Source organism: Falco biarmicus, chromosome 8 (assembly GCF_023638135.1).
Source record: "Falco biarmicus isolate bFalBia1 chromosome 8, bFalBia1.pri, whole genome shotgun sequence".
Taxonomy (NCBI): Eukaryota; Metazoa; Chordata; class Aves; order Falconiformes; family Falconidae; genus Falco; species Falco biarmicus.
Genome location: NC_079295.1, coordinates 18,015,986 through 18,034,176, shown reverse-complemented (window position 1 = coordinate 18,034,176; position 18,191 = coordinate 18,015,986). Strand labels below are relative to the sequence as shown.

Genomic DNA, 18,191 nt, shown 5'->3' with positions numbered 1-18,191 from the left:
GTAGTCCTGGTTTCTGTACTGTCAGCGAATATTTAGTCACCTGTATTTTACAGTCACCTTATTTTCCAACAGGAATATTACTACTTTCACACTCATGAAGACAGAAGAAAACCCCAACCAGAGATTAGCAGGAACCTTTTACAGAAAGCTTCCTGAGGTGTCCTGAACTACTTACTCACTGCTACCTAGTTTGTTAGGAGCGTATGTAGTTATAACAACGAAGTATGAGAGGGGCTGCTTGCTTCCTTCACACGTGGAATAAAGTCTCTTAACTGGTGAGGTGAGATGACTGTAACTGTTCTCTTACCATCTGTACAAATAATTCTGTTAGCCAAAGAAATGGCAAAGGCAGACTCCCATTACAATGGGTAATAACACTCCATAGAACATGCATTAAAATAGAGCCTGGATAATGTAAATTTATAAGAAAATTAATTTCTACTTTTTTTCACAAGCATTCTTTGAGAACTACATTTCAGTAAATCTTGTTGTCCTACTGGCTTTTAAACAGTATAATAAATTGTCTATACAATAATAATAATAATAAACTGCCATGTAAGCCATCTCTTTCTTTTAAATGTTATGAAATCAACTTCCTTTCAGCTATGAAAACAGAATGTCTGTTTCAATATACAGTGGATAGACCAGCATAACTAATAAATAACTATGATAGAGTCTAATATAGAGATCAGTGAACAAAGCACAAGGAAACATGAATTTTAACTCCTAAGCCATACAGTAACTCCAAAGCTTGTGGTCCATAAAATGTAAAATATTCAGCATCAGTGCATTCTTCGAGCAACAGTGCCAGAGCATCAGCTGTGATCCCCAAGAATGACAGCAAAGACACCAGGTACAGATGCCCAGCTAACAAAAAAGCAACAGCAAATATACAGTGGAAACATTTTAAATGCTTTCTATCAGCACACAGAGGAATTTAAATTAGAATGTCTCATAGATATGAAGCTATTTTAAGAATGCACACAATTAAGTAATTCAGGTGTTACTCAATAGGAATTTAATCTTTTGACCACAGGCCTTACCCAAGTGATAACTTTACACTAGTTGGTTTTAAAGCAAACAAAAACAATAATACAGACTTTAAAAAAGTCAAATTCAGTTTTATTCTAAGAATCAAAATTAGAAAAAAATTGTTAAACCCTTTAATACAGTTTGACTGTTTCCATACAAAACAAACTCACATGGCTAATAATAAAAAAAACCTCTAATAAAATTAATGAAAATTTTTTCATGAAAATTTGGTATTGATGAAGTAACAGATGTCAAGTGTCAGTAAGCAACAACTTTGGCTTCTGCCAGACAATAATTTCTTAAACCGCAGCATTTTCTTTATCTCGGAACTAGAAAGGATGACTTACTAGCTTGAAATGTAAAGAATACTTTTTAAGATCAACTTTGGCCCTTCTGGATTCTACAGAATGTCAAAAACCTCTGAATTTTCTTTAACAAAATAAATGGAAGGGAAGCAAGAAAGTATCTATTTCTACTATCAGTAAGAAAAGCATCCTTCAAAGTGGTCTAACAAATTTTCTGCAGCGCTGTTGGAACATCACAGAAAAGGGATAATCCTGCAGCAAAATCCTTAAACAATGAACACTAAAGCAAGAGACTATATAGCATACCAGGACCCCTTAAAACAGGGAAGGAGAGTCACTACATCTTTTACCCTTGCAACCATACAAGACTGGATCATTTTTGACATGGGCTCACTTCCTTATGTGTAAAGTAGTAAGGAAACACTACATTTTCTCAGAACAGCGATGAGGGGAGCCTAACGCTGAAATAAAAAAATCCAACAAAAAATGCACATTATGTGCTTTGCACCTTTACATCATGCATGTTAAATGCATTTTGCCCAAGCATCTTTACTTACTGGGCAAAAAAAAGTATTATTTCAAATTATTTCTCACTTGAATGACAGTAATTTAAAACCCAGGCCACTGAAAACAGAAACAATGAAAGGGCCAGGCCTGTAAATTCCAGCTCTCCTCCTCCTCTTCCTACCACCGCATTTCTTTTAAAAGTTCTTCTGTACACATACATCCTTCCAGAACTTTGTTTTGGGAACAAAGGCAAATGACAAAATGCATGACCATTTGAAGCCACAACAGCAACTTTTAAACAGACCACATCTCAACTGCCCAAGGCCCAACACAGCCATTAATCATGCATTAATGCAACATTGCCTCAATAGAAGTTGGCTTCACAGGAAAAGAAATACACCAGCAATTCTGAACATGGGAAAATATTATTAAGTAGTTGTATTAAGTTTAATGGTTATGTTGGGTGGGGAAGGTAGAACTTAAACGCTTCCCCAGATTACTTGACCAAAATGCAACATTTCATACTTATCACATACCTGTGCTTGTACTTGCAAACAGAGCACCAGGAGCTGTACTTGCAGGGAGTTTTCCATTATTTAGCTGCTTCACTCTTTTCAGGTGAGACTTCCCATTGTAATGGACTTGAGCTTGTGCTGCAGAGTTCAGCTGTATATTACACACTTCACAGAAGGAAAACAGTATCTTCTTTTTTTCTTTGCTTAATTGGTAGTCCTGTCTGTCATTCCTCAGTCCTTTTTCTTCAAAACCCCAGAGAACAGCTGGCTGATTCATAATCCCATCTTCAAAGACGTGGTCAGGACTTAATGGACGCTTCATACCTACAAAGCAAACAGACAAAATTGTTACTAGGAGCCAACTAATAATGCTTCCTATTAAACCAGCATTTTCTGTTTTAGAATGCTATACACCATGCACCAAAGACCAGTTCCAACAAATAAGGTTCCAAATTGCAGAAATGTTGCTTAATAGAAAAATACACACATTTGTGACACACTGCAGAGCTCAGTAATAGTAAGTTAACAATACATCAGTCTGCACATGACAACACACAACTCATTATTTTGTTCTGTGAGCTCTCTATTTTAAAGCAGGTTTATTATTGCATCTCTAGCAGAGGTTAAGAATATTTTCAAATACATTTCCTTCGCCTCACTAAACACCAGTTCCAGAGCTTTTAACTTTCCAATGCCCACAGTAGTACCCACTGCCTCAAATAGTTATTCAACAAAAAGGATGCTGATGAGATATTACTGAAATACTGGAAGATTGCAGACTGTTCAAGTGAGACTAATGAATACTTTCCACTTTCATTTACACTCAAATCTTCAGCCTTCATACAAGCATTAAGATGTTGCCTATAGCAGTCCACCACTACCTTCACAATTAAAACTATTATACACAGAAATGCCAGCTAGAAGTTAGCTTGTGGGAGCTACACAAATACACAGTAAATGACAGTCCTTGAAAAAAAAATGCAAGAACCTGAAACATGCACTTGTCCCTAGAGAATAAAAAAAAATGATAAATGAACCAAGTTGCACAAAGAAGTTTTATATAGATGGGGGGGGGGGGGAGGTGGGGGAGGGGGGGAGGTGTCTATTTTTTTAAAGATATAATGCTAAATCAGTAGAAAAGAAGGGGGGGGGTGCTCTTTAAAGAAGGAGAAAGGTCTAGGGTGACTCAAATAGAAAATACTTGTTTCCTTGGCTAAACAAATTGCTGTTTACACTTAATTTTTCCCCCCCACCCCACTCTGGATCAGTTAAAGGCTGGCTCAGGGAGCTGTGCAGAAGAGCAGCTCTTTCTGGGCAAGGGTGCACCTGTATTCAGCTTTCAGAAGCAAAAAGACTTCAAATGCAAGGTCCTTTTTTCAGCTCAGGAATCAGAGCAGCACAGATCTTTGTGCACACCTACCACCCTGTTAGGCAGGCAGAATGAGAGAGACCACACCTCCACGAACAAAAAATGAAACACAAAAGCAGTCATATCAGTCCTCCTCAAAACAGTGCAGTATTCACAAACAATATAGAATACTCCTCTCATTATCCAGGCAAGTGTATTACCAGGAGAAAGTCTGTTTAATTCTTTGGCACAGGTATGTACATAGAAACACCTTCAGAAATAGGTTATTTAAAGAGACATTTATATGGTGGGATGGACTATTTCATCACATTCTGAACTCTAGCCCACATGTAAAATTTTTGTATTTGTACAGATTCCTGCTCAAGTATGATTCACCAATCAAATATTCTAAATAAACAGAGTTCACAGTCATAGTCATATTCATTTCATATAATGGATAGTCCTGTCATCAAACAAACAAACAAACAAAAACAATATTAAGATATGCATCACATCAAATATTAAAACAAAAAATATTTTTTAAAAATAATTGTAGGGTACAGGTACCTAATTGCTTTTAAAACAAATTACTAGTGATCCTGAAAAGGTAGGCTAGACACTGTCACACTAAATCATTTAAGAGTAAGTATCACATTTCAAGGCAAGCAACCAAGATCCTCGACTCAGCTGAGCTTAGATGACATTTTCATCTGAAAATTTAATCTGCTTAGAGCTTTGGTATTTGTTACTTTTCAATGTATTGTTTAAACCATAAATAACTTCCCCTACTCCATTTTTCTGTGTATTTTTATTTCACAGTGTTAGTTTCCAGAAGTAAAAGGTTTTGGGAAAAAAAGTATTTTTCTATTACATTGTTTTAGATGCTATAAACATACAAACAACTATTTAATAGTAAAATCGGTAAGAGTTTAAAAGTCCTGGCTTGTCAGAAATGTCATGAATTTGATTGCAGAAAGCAAATAATAATTCAAAATATAATTCAGTAATTATTTCAATGACCTAATGAAACTGAGTTGGTTTAGATACTTTTAAAAGTGGCAAACATCTGTATTAGAAAGCTGCATGGACCAGAAGGCAAACTGATAAAGCACATAGCTGCTGCTGAGTTACCCTGTAACAGCACCAGAACCTTCCAAAGGGGTTTTACTTTGGAAAGCACCAGCCTGGTACTGCATTAGCCCATTATCACTGCAGCAGGAGATACATACACACCTGGGCTGCACACTGGTTTACTTTCAACCAAAGAAACAAAACCTTTCAGTTGGTAGAGTCTGAAACTGCTAAAGCAGGGTAAGTGGGGAAAATGAGAACACTCGTCTCAAACGTGCACTTCTGACATGATCAAAAGTGGTCTCAATATGGACACACCCAGAAAAAACAGCTAAAAGTGCAAGCAAGGACTCAGACACAACACCTACACCCTAAGCCATCCCCAGCTCTCAGTATAGAAAGTTAACCTTCAGACAAAGAAAAGAACACTGCCAAGTTTCACTTTTGTTTTTACAAACCAAATAGTTTTAAACTCACTTTTACTACAAAGTACTGTCTCAGTTGCATTAACACAGGACAAAGGTCTTTACAGTATTCCCTTGCTACTAATTTAAGAATTAAAAACCACAATCTGAAATTTTAAAATAACCCTGACTAAAGCTCTGCATCTGAATTAGAATGTGACCTGACTATAAGCAGCACTGACCTCCCAAGAACTGATAAGAGCAGCAGATGCAATGTACTTCTGGAAAAAATACCTACATCGAGCATCTTAAGCCTTGGCTTTAGGATGGCTCGCAGCAGCTTACTCTGACTGGTCCAGCCCTGGTGAGGACCTGTACATGCAGCCAGAGACCAAACCACGGGGTAGCCCTCAGAAGTCTGTCTGTTCCTATGCAGAAATCCCAGCCCTCACCTTCCTGAGATTTGAGAGACCTGAACATTTGGTACAGCAAATCATCTGTGTTTGAAAAGCCTTATCCAGTCCCTTCTGAAGTGTTTAAGAGAAAAATGTTGGTGGCAAACATCCACTGACATTTTACAGTATACACATCTTTCATACAGTAATACTGTGAAACTTTTACCATAGTTATTTACCATAACTGATCACTTCTTGTGGTATATGTATTTGTTCAAAGAATAAGAAGGTTATTACGTGAAAGGTCCCATTTGTCTTTAAAATTCTATTTCCTTCCTTTCTTCTTTAAAGTTATGTTTGGAAAAAAAAAAATCTTTAAAAATCTCTGCTGAAACGTCCTGGCTCTAGAATATACAGAGCAAGTACAATGCCACATTGAGTCAGTGTTAAGAATCTCACCATGAATGTTATTTATTTTGTGAGAGGAACCCTTTCTTTAGAAGGCTATCTGAACGCTTTACACGTTTATGAAACCTGTACATACACATTAAATTGTGACTTTAAAAACCCGCAAACAAAAAAACCTGAGCATTATTCCTATTCTCTACCATTCCTAGTCAGTGAAATTTATCCAAGCAAGCATCTGGCAAGTGTCCTTTTCCTTTGGAGCTTTTCATTGCAGACAGATTTTGAAAAGTTCTGGATGGTACTTACCCTCACTCCCCAAGAGTCAGGTATGAAATGGGGCCATTTTGTTCCTCAGGTTTACACATAGCTCAATAACATTATCATGTAACAGAAGCAGCTACTCGAGACTACAGTCAGTGAACTGAGAATAAAGAGAAATTACATGATCATGATATTCCGTGAAATAAAAAAAAAAAAATCATTAGAGTAATAGTTATAGATAGGATTGTGAAGTATTTAGAAGTAGGTTTAAGACTTAAAACAAGAACATGAGTTCATTAAAAGGGAGAAAGTATGAAAATTATCATATGGAGAAAATACAACAAATTAAGCCTGCAAGCTCTCAATTTTGTATAACCTGGATACAGCACAGTATAAGCCAAGACTCAGCAGCAGCTGATACATAACAAGATACACAAGTTAAAAAGTGTCCCATGCAAAAAGGACATGATTCTGTGGATCACACTGGAGTGACACACACATTACAAAGGTAGTGCTATATCATTGTAGTGTTATTTACTCTATGACTTAAGAGATCTAGACACAAATAAAATTGAAAGATGAGACTGTGAAAACAAGCAAAAAAGCCGGAAACAAAGAGGAGCATCCAAGTATGTTGGAAAACATCCAGCTGAAATGATCCAGAAAAATCAAAGTCCATAAAGGGATCGTGTGCCATATTCATCTTCCACAAGTACTTTTGCTTCTTTGTCTTGCAAAAGTAAGTTCTGATTCACACGAGATATACTCATTTTTACTTTGATCAAAATCATAAGAGGAAGCAATGCAAATATAAGAGCTTTTCAGGTATATAACATAAGCTGTTAACAGACTGAGGTTGTCCCCCCATCACGTTTCCTCCCCAGTACATAAAACTGATCGATCTGAATAGATTCTGCAAGCAATACTGGAACAAGAATAAATTAGTGATTTATGACACCACATTAAAATTCTTAGGTGTCATGAGATACCCTGTTCGGATTTCTGAAACCACATCTCAGCCTCTTGCAGCTGGCGAAGAAATCTAAGCATGGACATCCTTTGTACTTGAAGCTCAAAGCAGTTAGCCTTTCAATTTAGGTAATTTACTTTTAAACAGAGTTGTGCTTTCAGAGGAGCTCCAAAGAAGTATTATATATAGTACACTGCTGTAGGTGAGAATGTGCAAATCTTTACTCAAAAGAAAATAAGATTTGGTTATCCTAATGAATTAGTGATGGTTACATGAAGCATTCTTTTCCTGAGCGCTAGTCTAAACTTTTGCAATGCCCATTCCTAATTAGTTCACACTTCAAAGAACCACTATGCTGGAAATGTAATTAGACTGCCACCCCTCTGTGGATCTGTGCCACGTAAGCGAAATAGAACATGTATTTTAACAACTTACATAGGGGCAAAGAAAAGTTTCTCCTTTAGCCTTTCAAATAGTCAAATGAGTTACAGAAGACATGGGAACAAATATAAAAATTAACTGGCTTTCTATATAGTTACATTTCCAAAAAGGTTCATTCAGACAACTAGACATCTTGGGAGGGGAAGGAGGGGGAACAGGAGACTCAAGACTGAAGCCTTGTGATGTACAGCTCTTAAGCACCTCCTATGGGGAAAACCTATCTATGCAGATGAACCAGTGAAGTATGCACACATGCCTTAAGAGCTGTTATCTTGTACTGGAGCAAGTATGATTCCATACTTCTTCATCTCTGCCATTCAAAAAAAAAAAAGTTAAATCAGAAATCAGCTTTCAGCTTGAATGCCTCCAGAGCATTATTTACAAGAAACTCACTACAGCTGCTTTTGAGAAGTCTTACAATATTTCTTATATTTATAGGTAGTATTTCCCAGACATAGATAAACTATCAAGAGACATATGGTTTGCACCATCTGGGCAACAAGTTCTATTGGGATACTGCAGTGAACAGCATATGCATAGTGCCTTGTGCGCAGTATCCTACAGTGTTAAAAAAGCACTAGAGACTATTTTGAAGCCAACCTTGAAAAATCTCCCATATGTTTAAGGGACCAGTTTTCTTTCAGAAGATGTGTTCCTCTCTCTTTCAGTACAAATCAAAACACAGAACTGCCATGTTTAATCTTCATCTTGTCCTGAAATTCCTCAAGGAGGCATCACATTCTGCAAAGTTTCCACCTGTCAAACTATTTATTATGCGGCCATACACATCTGATCAACTCTTTCTTACTTCTTTCACCTCTGCTCACAAAGCACATAGAATGTTTTAATTCAAAGTTACAGTAAAAACTGGATGGTTCAGATAAGTAAGTACATTTTTATTCCTTGTAGCATATAAAGAATAATCAGTTCATCATAGCACATTGACCAAACCAGGTTAAGTACTTTTTTTGTCTGTACTTTGATGCTGGTTTATCAATGCAAAGCGGAACAGGAAGTCAGCTCACTATTCCTCTGCATTAAAAGTTTTGAATAGTGTAGTATGACAAATGGCTGACAGCCTCTTCACTAACACATTTTAGAGTATTTAACATTTGAACAAGATTCTCTTTAAACTACTAAAACAGATGGTTGTTTCACATCATAAACATTAGCTGTTCAGTAGAAGGTAATTCAGAAAACTGAAAACGTTCAAGTAGCTAGTGTTTTGCTTTGTTTCACCAGCCTTGAAATAGTCCATGTTAAGGAAGCCTAAAATTAGACCTACCGTACTGGACTGTGAGCTCAGCTAAACTTAAGTAAATAAAATCACTCTTGACTTAGATTATTCACAGGCTGTGGTTGCATATGTCCATGTTTGTAGCCATGGCTAATTATAAGGTTGATCCTTTCTTCTTTAGCCCTGGTACTTACAGATTTCTGGCGTTCTTAACATTAACAATAGTAGATTTACACATCAACTTACTTACCAAAGATACATATCCTCACCTGACATAACATATCTGACTGCTGCCAAGAAAGTTAACCAAGTTTGGAGTCCAGACAGCTATCTTGAATTATGCTTCAAGAGGAACAGATAGTTTTCCAGCGTTATCATAACATGATTTTGCTTGATGAACCATTTGACAAATTGATGCTTTCTACTCGTAAATCTGTCATTAAGCCATTACTTACCTTCAGTTAACTTGCACTCTAAGTACTATTACCTAATTGTACAAGAATACCTAGATGCCCAAAGTGTCCAATGCATGGTTGTACGTGTGGTCTTAGCCTTTTGTCCTCCCTTACCATGTGTGTAAGTCCATCAGAAAGAATAGACTTGCCAGGAAAATGGCTGCTGAGCTCCCCTAGCTTTCTCCATCAAGAAGTTCCTTGAATAAATCCATACCACACTCCTGATAACCACACTGCCACCCCTGGTGTGTTACCTGCAACACGGTCAGGTACCACATAGTCCAGTCTTTGTGGTTTAGTGTCCTCATAAACAAAATGAAGTCCATCACATACCAAACGTCACTGACAGTCAGTATCAGGTCATATCTACATCTTACTTCATCCAGGAACTCTAGTTTTCCATCAAAGACCTAACCCCCAAATATTCTGTATTTCTAAAGCAACACTCAGCAAGGAGGAAAAAACCCATGAAAATATAGGCAGACTTAAATGAGTTTTGCTGGATAAAACCAGGATTAAAACATCTCACATGCCAAACTCCCAAGCAGTCAGCAAAAAATAATAATTTAAAAAGTGGGATGCTTTTAAGATGTTAAACATGTGAAAAGTACATGTCATTTTAATAACATCTCCTCAAAGAGTAGACCAAAATATTAAACAGATTAATTTTTCCACGTAGAAATGAACAGAGCAAGTTTTAAGTGTATTCCAAATTTCGCCCATTTTCACAATCTGGTTCCTTGAGACTAGGGAACTGTCTTATCAATTACTAATGTAATAAATAAATTTAATTATATTGTCTTCAAGATAATTTTCTAACACTACTTGCTAAATCTCTGGACTTCTATAATGTTGCTAGACTGGGCTTTTTACTTGCATCTTTCAGAAGTGCTTTATCCAAGTATTCTTTCAAATCAAAGGACTCCTCTTGTATTCCTCCACAGAAAAAGCATCTACATTGAACAACATAAAACATTAACTAGATGCATCTCCACCAATTTTCACAACTCAGAAGAAATTAAAACAAACTTATAAAAGGAAAATTATGTAGGGGATGTAGTTTGAACCTGTCTTCAAAAATAAAAGAAACAAAAAATACAGGTTTTTTTAAAGAAAAAAATATTTTTGTATGTTTTACAATCTTCTCTTAAAACATAACATAATTTAACACCCACTGTAAAGATAATGGCTTTTAACTTATTGGAGAACTGGTACAAGGTGTAAGGTACTTCTAGTGAAGCATCTATTTCAATTTAAAAAAAAAAAGTTTTAGGCATGATTTTGCATGAATAAAGATCAAAACACGTTGACATAATGGGTGATTCCCACAGGGTATTTGTAGCTGGCTGGTGCTTTATCTTGCTTGAGCATAATCACATTTGAGGAATAAATAAAGCTTTGGTCTTAGGAAGCAAAAATAGTTTCCTACCTTTCTTAAAAATATTAAGAATTCACCCGAGCATAAAAGGAAGCCACAATAGGAAGCCAGGCATAGTAGGCAGCCGTCTTGTTCATATAGCCTAAGTCTTACAATGCTAGGAGCTGAATATAAGTTACACTGGAAACCATTAATCCATGATAAAGCCTGGTTAATGCTGCAGAAGAGCTCTTAGACACAAGAGCAAAACCTTTGAGGACTGTGTGAAAATAATAGCTGGGCATGAAAAAAGAACAAGCTACATTCAGAGACTGAGACCCATCAGCTTGTTTGACAGCACTAAGAAAACAAAGAAGAGAAAACTCTGCTCAAAACTACAATGATTACTGGCAGTGAATGTAAATCTTAAAGAGCTCCTAAAAAGATGGTCCTGCATCAGTCATCTGTAACAGACTGTGAGTGTCCATGCAAACTATTGATTCCCTTTTGGAACTGAAAAAAATATTGAAAGCAGTGCTCGCTCATAGTAAAAAGGTAAAGGGACATAACATATGTTTTGTCTTATTAACTACTTAAGGTTTATGATCAAGTTATAAGAGAATTATCCATCTGGTAGTGACAGACCACAAGAACAGGCAAGTGGATCACCTAGTTTGAAGGCACCTGCAGGAACAGACCAGGTTAAACTTAGCATTGCCTGGAATACAACCCTCCACTTCCTATTTTTCTTGTTTAAAGGAACCAGCAGCATATTTTGTGCTGCAACTGAACTCAGAGAGGCCTCTGGCAAAGCTGAAGATACGGCCACTCCCTAATTCCTCCTGCCCGTACACTGACTTGCACAGACCTCTCCAAAACTAGAGCTGGGAGTTACCCGAGGCTTGAAGTGACTGCTGCCTGCAAAACCCATTCTGAATACCTACCTTACTCCACATTAAAATACACGCTTCCATTCATAAAAAAATGAGGCAGCCTTTTGCTGGTTTTGCTGACATTTCACACCATGATCCAGAAGTAGCACACACATGTGTTTCCATGCTGCGGATAATCCACCCTGCTCTCCCCTCAATTAAGAGCCTGTTAGAGCGAGTGCATTTGCTCACACAAAATTGACAGGCAAATGCTCCTCATTTCTCTGCATTCCAGCCAGTGAAACCATAATATTGCATTAATCCAATTTGGGTTTCATAAACTTTTGGACATAACTCTAACATTTTTTTAAGCCGAAAGGTAGTATTTGAATTAAGAATTCATGTGGGGGATTGTTTTTCTTCCCTGCTATTCATTTGTATAAAATCAGTATACTATTTGCATATCATGCTCAAGAAGCAAAAACACTTGAAAAGACTCCATTAATATATTCCCTCTACCCCAAAAATCTTTGTAACAAAGAATCATTGGCAATTCCAACAGCACTAAACTGCATAAACGCTTTAAGCCCCACACCCTTGCAGATATTCTGCACCAAGTATACTGAAAGTACTGAGAAAAAGAATAGTCAAGTCAGTTACTTGAATCACTGAAGTACATGCCATTTCATTAAACTGTTGCTTCACACAGCTCTGAAGCCCCAAACATAAAAACGTGGGCCTGTTGGAACAAGTCCAGAGCAGGACCACAAAGATGATCGGAGGGCTGGAGCCCCTCTCCTGTTAAGGCAGGTTGAGAGAGTTGGGGTTGTTCAGCCTGGAGAAGAGATGGCTCCTGGGAGACCATACAGCAGCCTCCTGGTACCTCAAGGGGGCCTACAAGAAAGCTGGAGAGGGACTTTTTACAAGGCCGTGGACAAGGGTTTAAACTGAAAGAGGGTAGATTTATATTAGATATTAGGAAGAAACTCTTCCCTATGATGGTGGTGACACTCCAGAACAGGTTGCCCAGAGAAGCTATGGATGCCCCATCCCTGGAAGCATTCAAGGCCAGGCTGGCTGGGGCTTTGAGGACCCTGGCCTAGTAGAAGGTGTCCCTCTCCATAGCAGGGGAGTTGGAACTATATGATCTTTAAGGTCCCTTCCAACCTTAACTGTTCCATGATTCTATGATACCCATTTCAGCAGATACACAGACCAGCTGAGTGTGACTAAAATATGCTTTAACACAAACCACAATGGGTGTCTTAACTGCAGTATAAAGCAAATTGCATGATAGATGCACAGATTTCTTCCTTTCAAAGATGTTTTCACTTGATACAGCCCAGAGCTTCCTATGGGATCAACTTTACTATCTAAAATACTCTACATAAAGAACCTGTCACACAAATGACAAGCAACCCTTCCATCAAAACTGGTGAAAACAGTATTTCTCAAAGCACTTATGTCCAGAAAGGAGGCTTACTGCATAGAGCCAGAGACAGAGGATGGGGGAAGTGGTCTCTGGGTATCCTCCATGGTTTACATTTCTGTCTGTGCATCCCCTACCTGGGAGAAGGTAAAATGGGAGTAGAGGAGGAGCAGATGTGCATTTCCATCTGGAACAAAACCATGGGGTATTATTTGGCAAGTCATTTTACACCTTTGTGTCCAAATCATCCCTCCCTTCACCCATTAACTCAGACTACACTGTCAAAGCAAGGGCACATTTAATAAGCACAAATCCATGCTATAATCAGTATCAGGTATAATCGGATATGAGGCACCTAAACATTACCTCTGACACAGTACCTGAGAAACAGAATTTATATATATTTTTCAGCACAAAAGCACCAATTAAATGTCTGCCAAAATAAGGGCCATTTAAGTTCGCCATCAAAATGAACAAACTATGGAAGAATCCCCTTACACCTAACCATATTACAGAGATAGACCTGAGGCACACAACTCAGCTTTTGCTGATTACTGCATAAAGTGAGTTTCTCGCAGTTGACTGCATACTAACTGCCGTGCTAACAAGCGGTGCCTTCCTTCGGACATTTACAAACATCAGAATGCTTTTTCATGACAGTCCCACATATAATCTGCCATTCCAGATGGTGACTGGTGGGATGCTGATTTTTTCCTAAGGCAGTTACCGCCCACTAAGATAGTATATACAGGGCTAAACAAAAAGCATGTGCCATCTGCTGTCAAGTTTATAAGACTTTTTGAGAACTAGTAGGCTAGTTAAAGTTTATTTTAGATCACAAAGGTCAGGAGGCTATAGCTCTCTAAATGCCCAATAAAAGAAGAGTAAGTTGCACTGTAACAGATACGCAGTAAATCTAGAACAAGTTCCAGTGCCAGGCCCACCTCTAACACCCTGAGAGCAGCAAAGGATTCTCACTACGATCCGTGGCAAAAGGTACATACAACTCACAAGCTCAGAGGGAACCTGAAACCAAGAAGAAAGATTAAATTCCACAGAACTTACAGATTCCTTTAGCCTGAAGAAATTTTAGAAATTTTCTTCCTTGTGGCAGGATGTTTTTTCTGCCCCCTTTCCTTGCATCTCTGCTGCTCTCATTTTGACAACTTCTTAATCTTATTTCTTGCCCAGCCCCAGCTCTTTTCCTACCCCACTATCTGCATAGATTCTTCTTATCCTCCTGCTCACGTGTTGTCATACTATATACGCATAGAGGAAAGAAAAATAAATTAAAAAGCAGAACTAGTATGACATCTTCTGCCAGCCTCACAAACAGCATAAACTTCCTCTGACTCGCTTCATCTGTCATTTATAGATGGTTAACAGCAAATACAGCAATTTCCCCTCTCTGGGGTCATTAAAGACTCAAATTACATAAAACAATTCTACACGTTCTTCTTAAATAGTCTAATTCAATCTCTTTTTGCACATTGATGAAGAACAAAAGCAAGCAGAGAAAACAGAAAAACACATCCACCAGTACATTTTTCAGAACATTTCTAAATCACCATGTACATTAAAACCTTTAATTGGACCAGGGAATTAATCCTTGCACATGTGTAAAGGTTACATCACTGTCTGAACAGATGAAAAAAAAGTATTGCTTAAGCTCACCCCTTAAGAAGTAGAATTTCAAAACATGAAAAATTGCCTTTAAATCATTAACATCAGAAAAACAGGACACAAAGGAGAGAGATCATGAAGGTCCGTACTGCACAGTAATAAAGGGCTGCAAAAGTCTCTGCAGGAGCTAACACTGTGAGAGCCTCTGGTCCCACACCAACGTGGCTGCATCAGCAGAGATCCCCCTGGAAGCCCAGCAGCAGATGCTGAAGGAAACCATCTCCAGCCAGCACAAGTGCATCACCTCCTCCAGCATTCATACCATGTAGGGCAGAAGTAGGGTAGAAGAACAGAACACACCAAAAGTTACCTCCAAATGACGACTTGGCCCTTAAGAAAAAGTAGGGGCTATATGAAGAAAGAAAATCTGGAGAAGTACGTGCAAAGAGAAGGATTTGGCATTCCTCTCCCCACCACATACAAGCAACCAGAGGCAATGAGGGGCATAAGGTAGAGTTTCTCCATACTCCTTAACAAAAAATTTCCTTACTCTTCTTTAAATGACTGTTAGTACAACTGTCAGTTGCTTTAAATCATCCCAAACCACTTCCTCTACTGCAGATACCACAAATACCAATCTATGCATCCTGCTGACTATCTGCAGAACACATGGCTTTATTAAATGTCTATATAATCATAAAAGTAATTAAAACTCAATACTACAATAAAGTTATTTAACATAAAAATATCTGACAAAAAATTACACAAGTCACAGTTAGTCTTATACTGCCATCCTGCACAGGATAAGATTCTGGAATCTCCTTAGTGATATAAACTTTTTTCCAGCTTTCCTTTTACAACTATGAATCTGAAGTCTTCACAAAAAATCATGCATACTGCTCCTGTAAAAAGTAAAAACATCATTTTGTGAGGGGATCAACTTCTGATGAAGGCAGTCACACTGAAAATTGGTCATTAATCTCCTCTGAATAAATACAACCCCCAGAAAGATGGAAGTGTGAACAGAATATATATTTTCTGCACTTGAAAATGCTGAGGTGCACAACAAGAATGTTTTACTTTAGCATTTATAGCTGAAGTTATCCTTCAAAAACCTGGGCTACTCTCATGAGAGATTTCTTTCCAATCATTCATTTTTCAAAGCCCTTTGCAACTTTAAAATTGCAGTAAAGCTGACTTTATAACTTATTTCGGTAGATCTCTCTCCCTTGTCCAAGCAGTCACATTCCTTGGAGACATTTGGTGGGGTTTCAACTTCCCAGACATTTTATTAATTAAGAAAAAAAGATATATATTTTTTTGCAATGTGTAGAGAGTTGACTTTATAATGGAAACATCCTTGTGCTAAACGATTCCTCTAATAGATACCCTGATTAATGAAGACCCTGCTCTCTCACACTAGCTTACCTAGTTAACCTGTGCTCAAGTTATACTTTGCTGTATGGCTGATAACTGAACACAACTTCTGCTAAAAGACAGTTTTAAACATACTTACTGCGTTAAAAGATCCAGTGGATTGAATATGCCTCCTGTGCTGATATCAAAAAATGACATTTTGAAGCATCAAACGTTTGGAAGGGTTCACTTAAGAAAAACTAATTTATCAATCTGATGACTCTTTTGCTTATGACACTCCACTCATGAATTCAGGACTGCTAGCTCTCAGAATTTTATTTTGCAGTATTAGGTATTTTTCTTAAGCCTGGCTCATGCAGTTATAAAAATCCCTAGGAACTCTAGCTTTTTAAATATCCTTCTAATCCTTGCAGAGATGACTGAAAACGTGAACCCTAAAGGCTTAAAAACTAGAAGGGAATTAAAGAGAAACCAATTTCAGTTTTCTTCTAGAACTTGACAAGGTATTCGAATGTTCAGAGTTGACTATTTCTGGCAGCTAGGCAGGAGCATTGATGTTCTCTCAGCTATGCACTTGGATAAAGTCCTATACTGCTGCTATACTTTATCACTGGAAGAAACAAAAGACTTAAAAAAAAAAAAACCAAAACAAAAACCAACAAAAAAACCAAAACTTCAAGTCCAGTCCTCATGTACTTTCAGCCAGGACAAAGCCCCAACAATCAGACCTGTATTTGGCTATACAAGATTTTCCCGGGCAACCTGCCACTTATTCTGGGCCAGCCCGCTGGCTGTTGGTTTGAAGTTTCTCTTTCCCTAGCGCGTGCAGTCCATAAACACATCAGAAGGCAGGTGTTTCCTCTTCCCCTGTGTTCCCATAAACTCCCCCTTCCCTTAGCTTTTATTTTACAAGACTAAAGCAGTCTCCAAATAAAAAAAAAACAAACCACCAGTATCTCCTTTTCCCCAACCAGAATCCTTCTCAACACCCATCTCAGTCTGAACTCATCACAAGCAGTAATCAAGCCAGTTCCCTGAACTCCAGATGGGGACTCATCAGTTTTGCAATGTTAATGCTTCCTTATCCCTAAAAAGAAGGAAGGTTAGGAAGCACTAGTTAATTTAAAATTCATTTGTAAACAATAAAAAATGGATTTGTATATTTGTTTAATTATGTTTAATTAGGTATTGCAATTAAATAACTAGCAAGTATCAGTGAGTTCTGAGTAATTCATTCAGCTTATGCTAAATGGCCAATTGAATCAGTAACTCAAACTGTCAACTAAATGACACTTCATTGTTTTTAAAAAAAAATAATTATCAGTCCTTAGCTAAGAGTTGAAGAAAGCAAGCCCAGTTCAACTGTCAGCAGAAACAGACTAATATCTGCCACAGGAAACCACACAGGAAAGCAACTAGAGTTCAGAGATCACATAAAATATCCTTACAAATGAATGGATATTAAAAACTTAAGTTTTCAGAAGTTTCCAAATATATACAGCTGTAAATTTTCCAATTATATTTTCTACTTCCCCTTGGAAAATCCTGTTTTGTAGCTAAAGTTTTCTCTAGGAAATAATCAATTTAGTCACAATGTTATTTTCAGAAATTGCATAATCATTAAATAGTATCATGAGCGTCTGTTTCAGTACTGTCAAACCGGCATCGCAAATGGAAAAACTGAAAACTTACAAACTTTAAAATTTACAGAAGCAACTTTCAAAGGGGTTTTTGTTTGTTTGTGTTTAATATTTAAAGACTTTTCCCAAAATTTAGAACAGGAATCAAAATTGACACTGAGAAGTTAAGTGAGGTAGCAGCTTTGGTTTCCAAATACTTTTAACCAACAAGGTCTTTAATTCAGAGACCCTTCATGAACTAGGCTGATACAGTGAAACTCTTCCCAATCCTGTTCATGCTTTAAACTGGGGCGTGGCTCAGGTAGCATTTGTAGCTCTGCTACAGATGATCAACAAATATTTTTCCGGAAGTGGGGCTGTATCCTAATCTCCACTCTCCCCCTTTGATATACGAAAAAATATCTTCTAAAAAATAAGCAAAAACCCAAAACAAAACAAAAAATAGGCATTACATAGAAAGAAGCATCTTAAGGGCTAACTCTAACTTTGTGCAACTACAGATGCTATAGCAGAACCTTCAGCCACAGTACAACCACATCCTGGT

At 37.5% G+C, this 18,191-nt stretch overlaps 1 protein-coding gene across 2 annotated transcripts in view; it reads right to left on the bottom strand.

Annotated features, from left to right (window-relative positions):
* The window catches only part of ZNF385B (zinc finger protein 385B), a 168,234-nt gene that overhangs the window by 132,230 nt on the left and 17,813 nt on the right, over positions 1-18,191 (bottom strand). For both annotated transcript variants that reach the window (XM_056349327.1, XM_056349322.1), the window contains exon 2: positions 2,381-2,683. In XM_056349327.1, coding sequence (XP_056205302.1) covers positions 2,381-2,681 — 301 coding nt within the window. In that variant the 5' untranslated portion in view covers positions 2,682-2,683. The remainder of the gene's footprint in view (positions 1-2,380; positions 2,684-18,191) is intronic.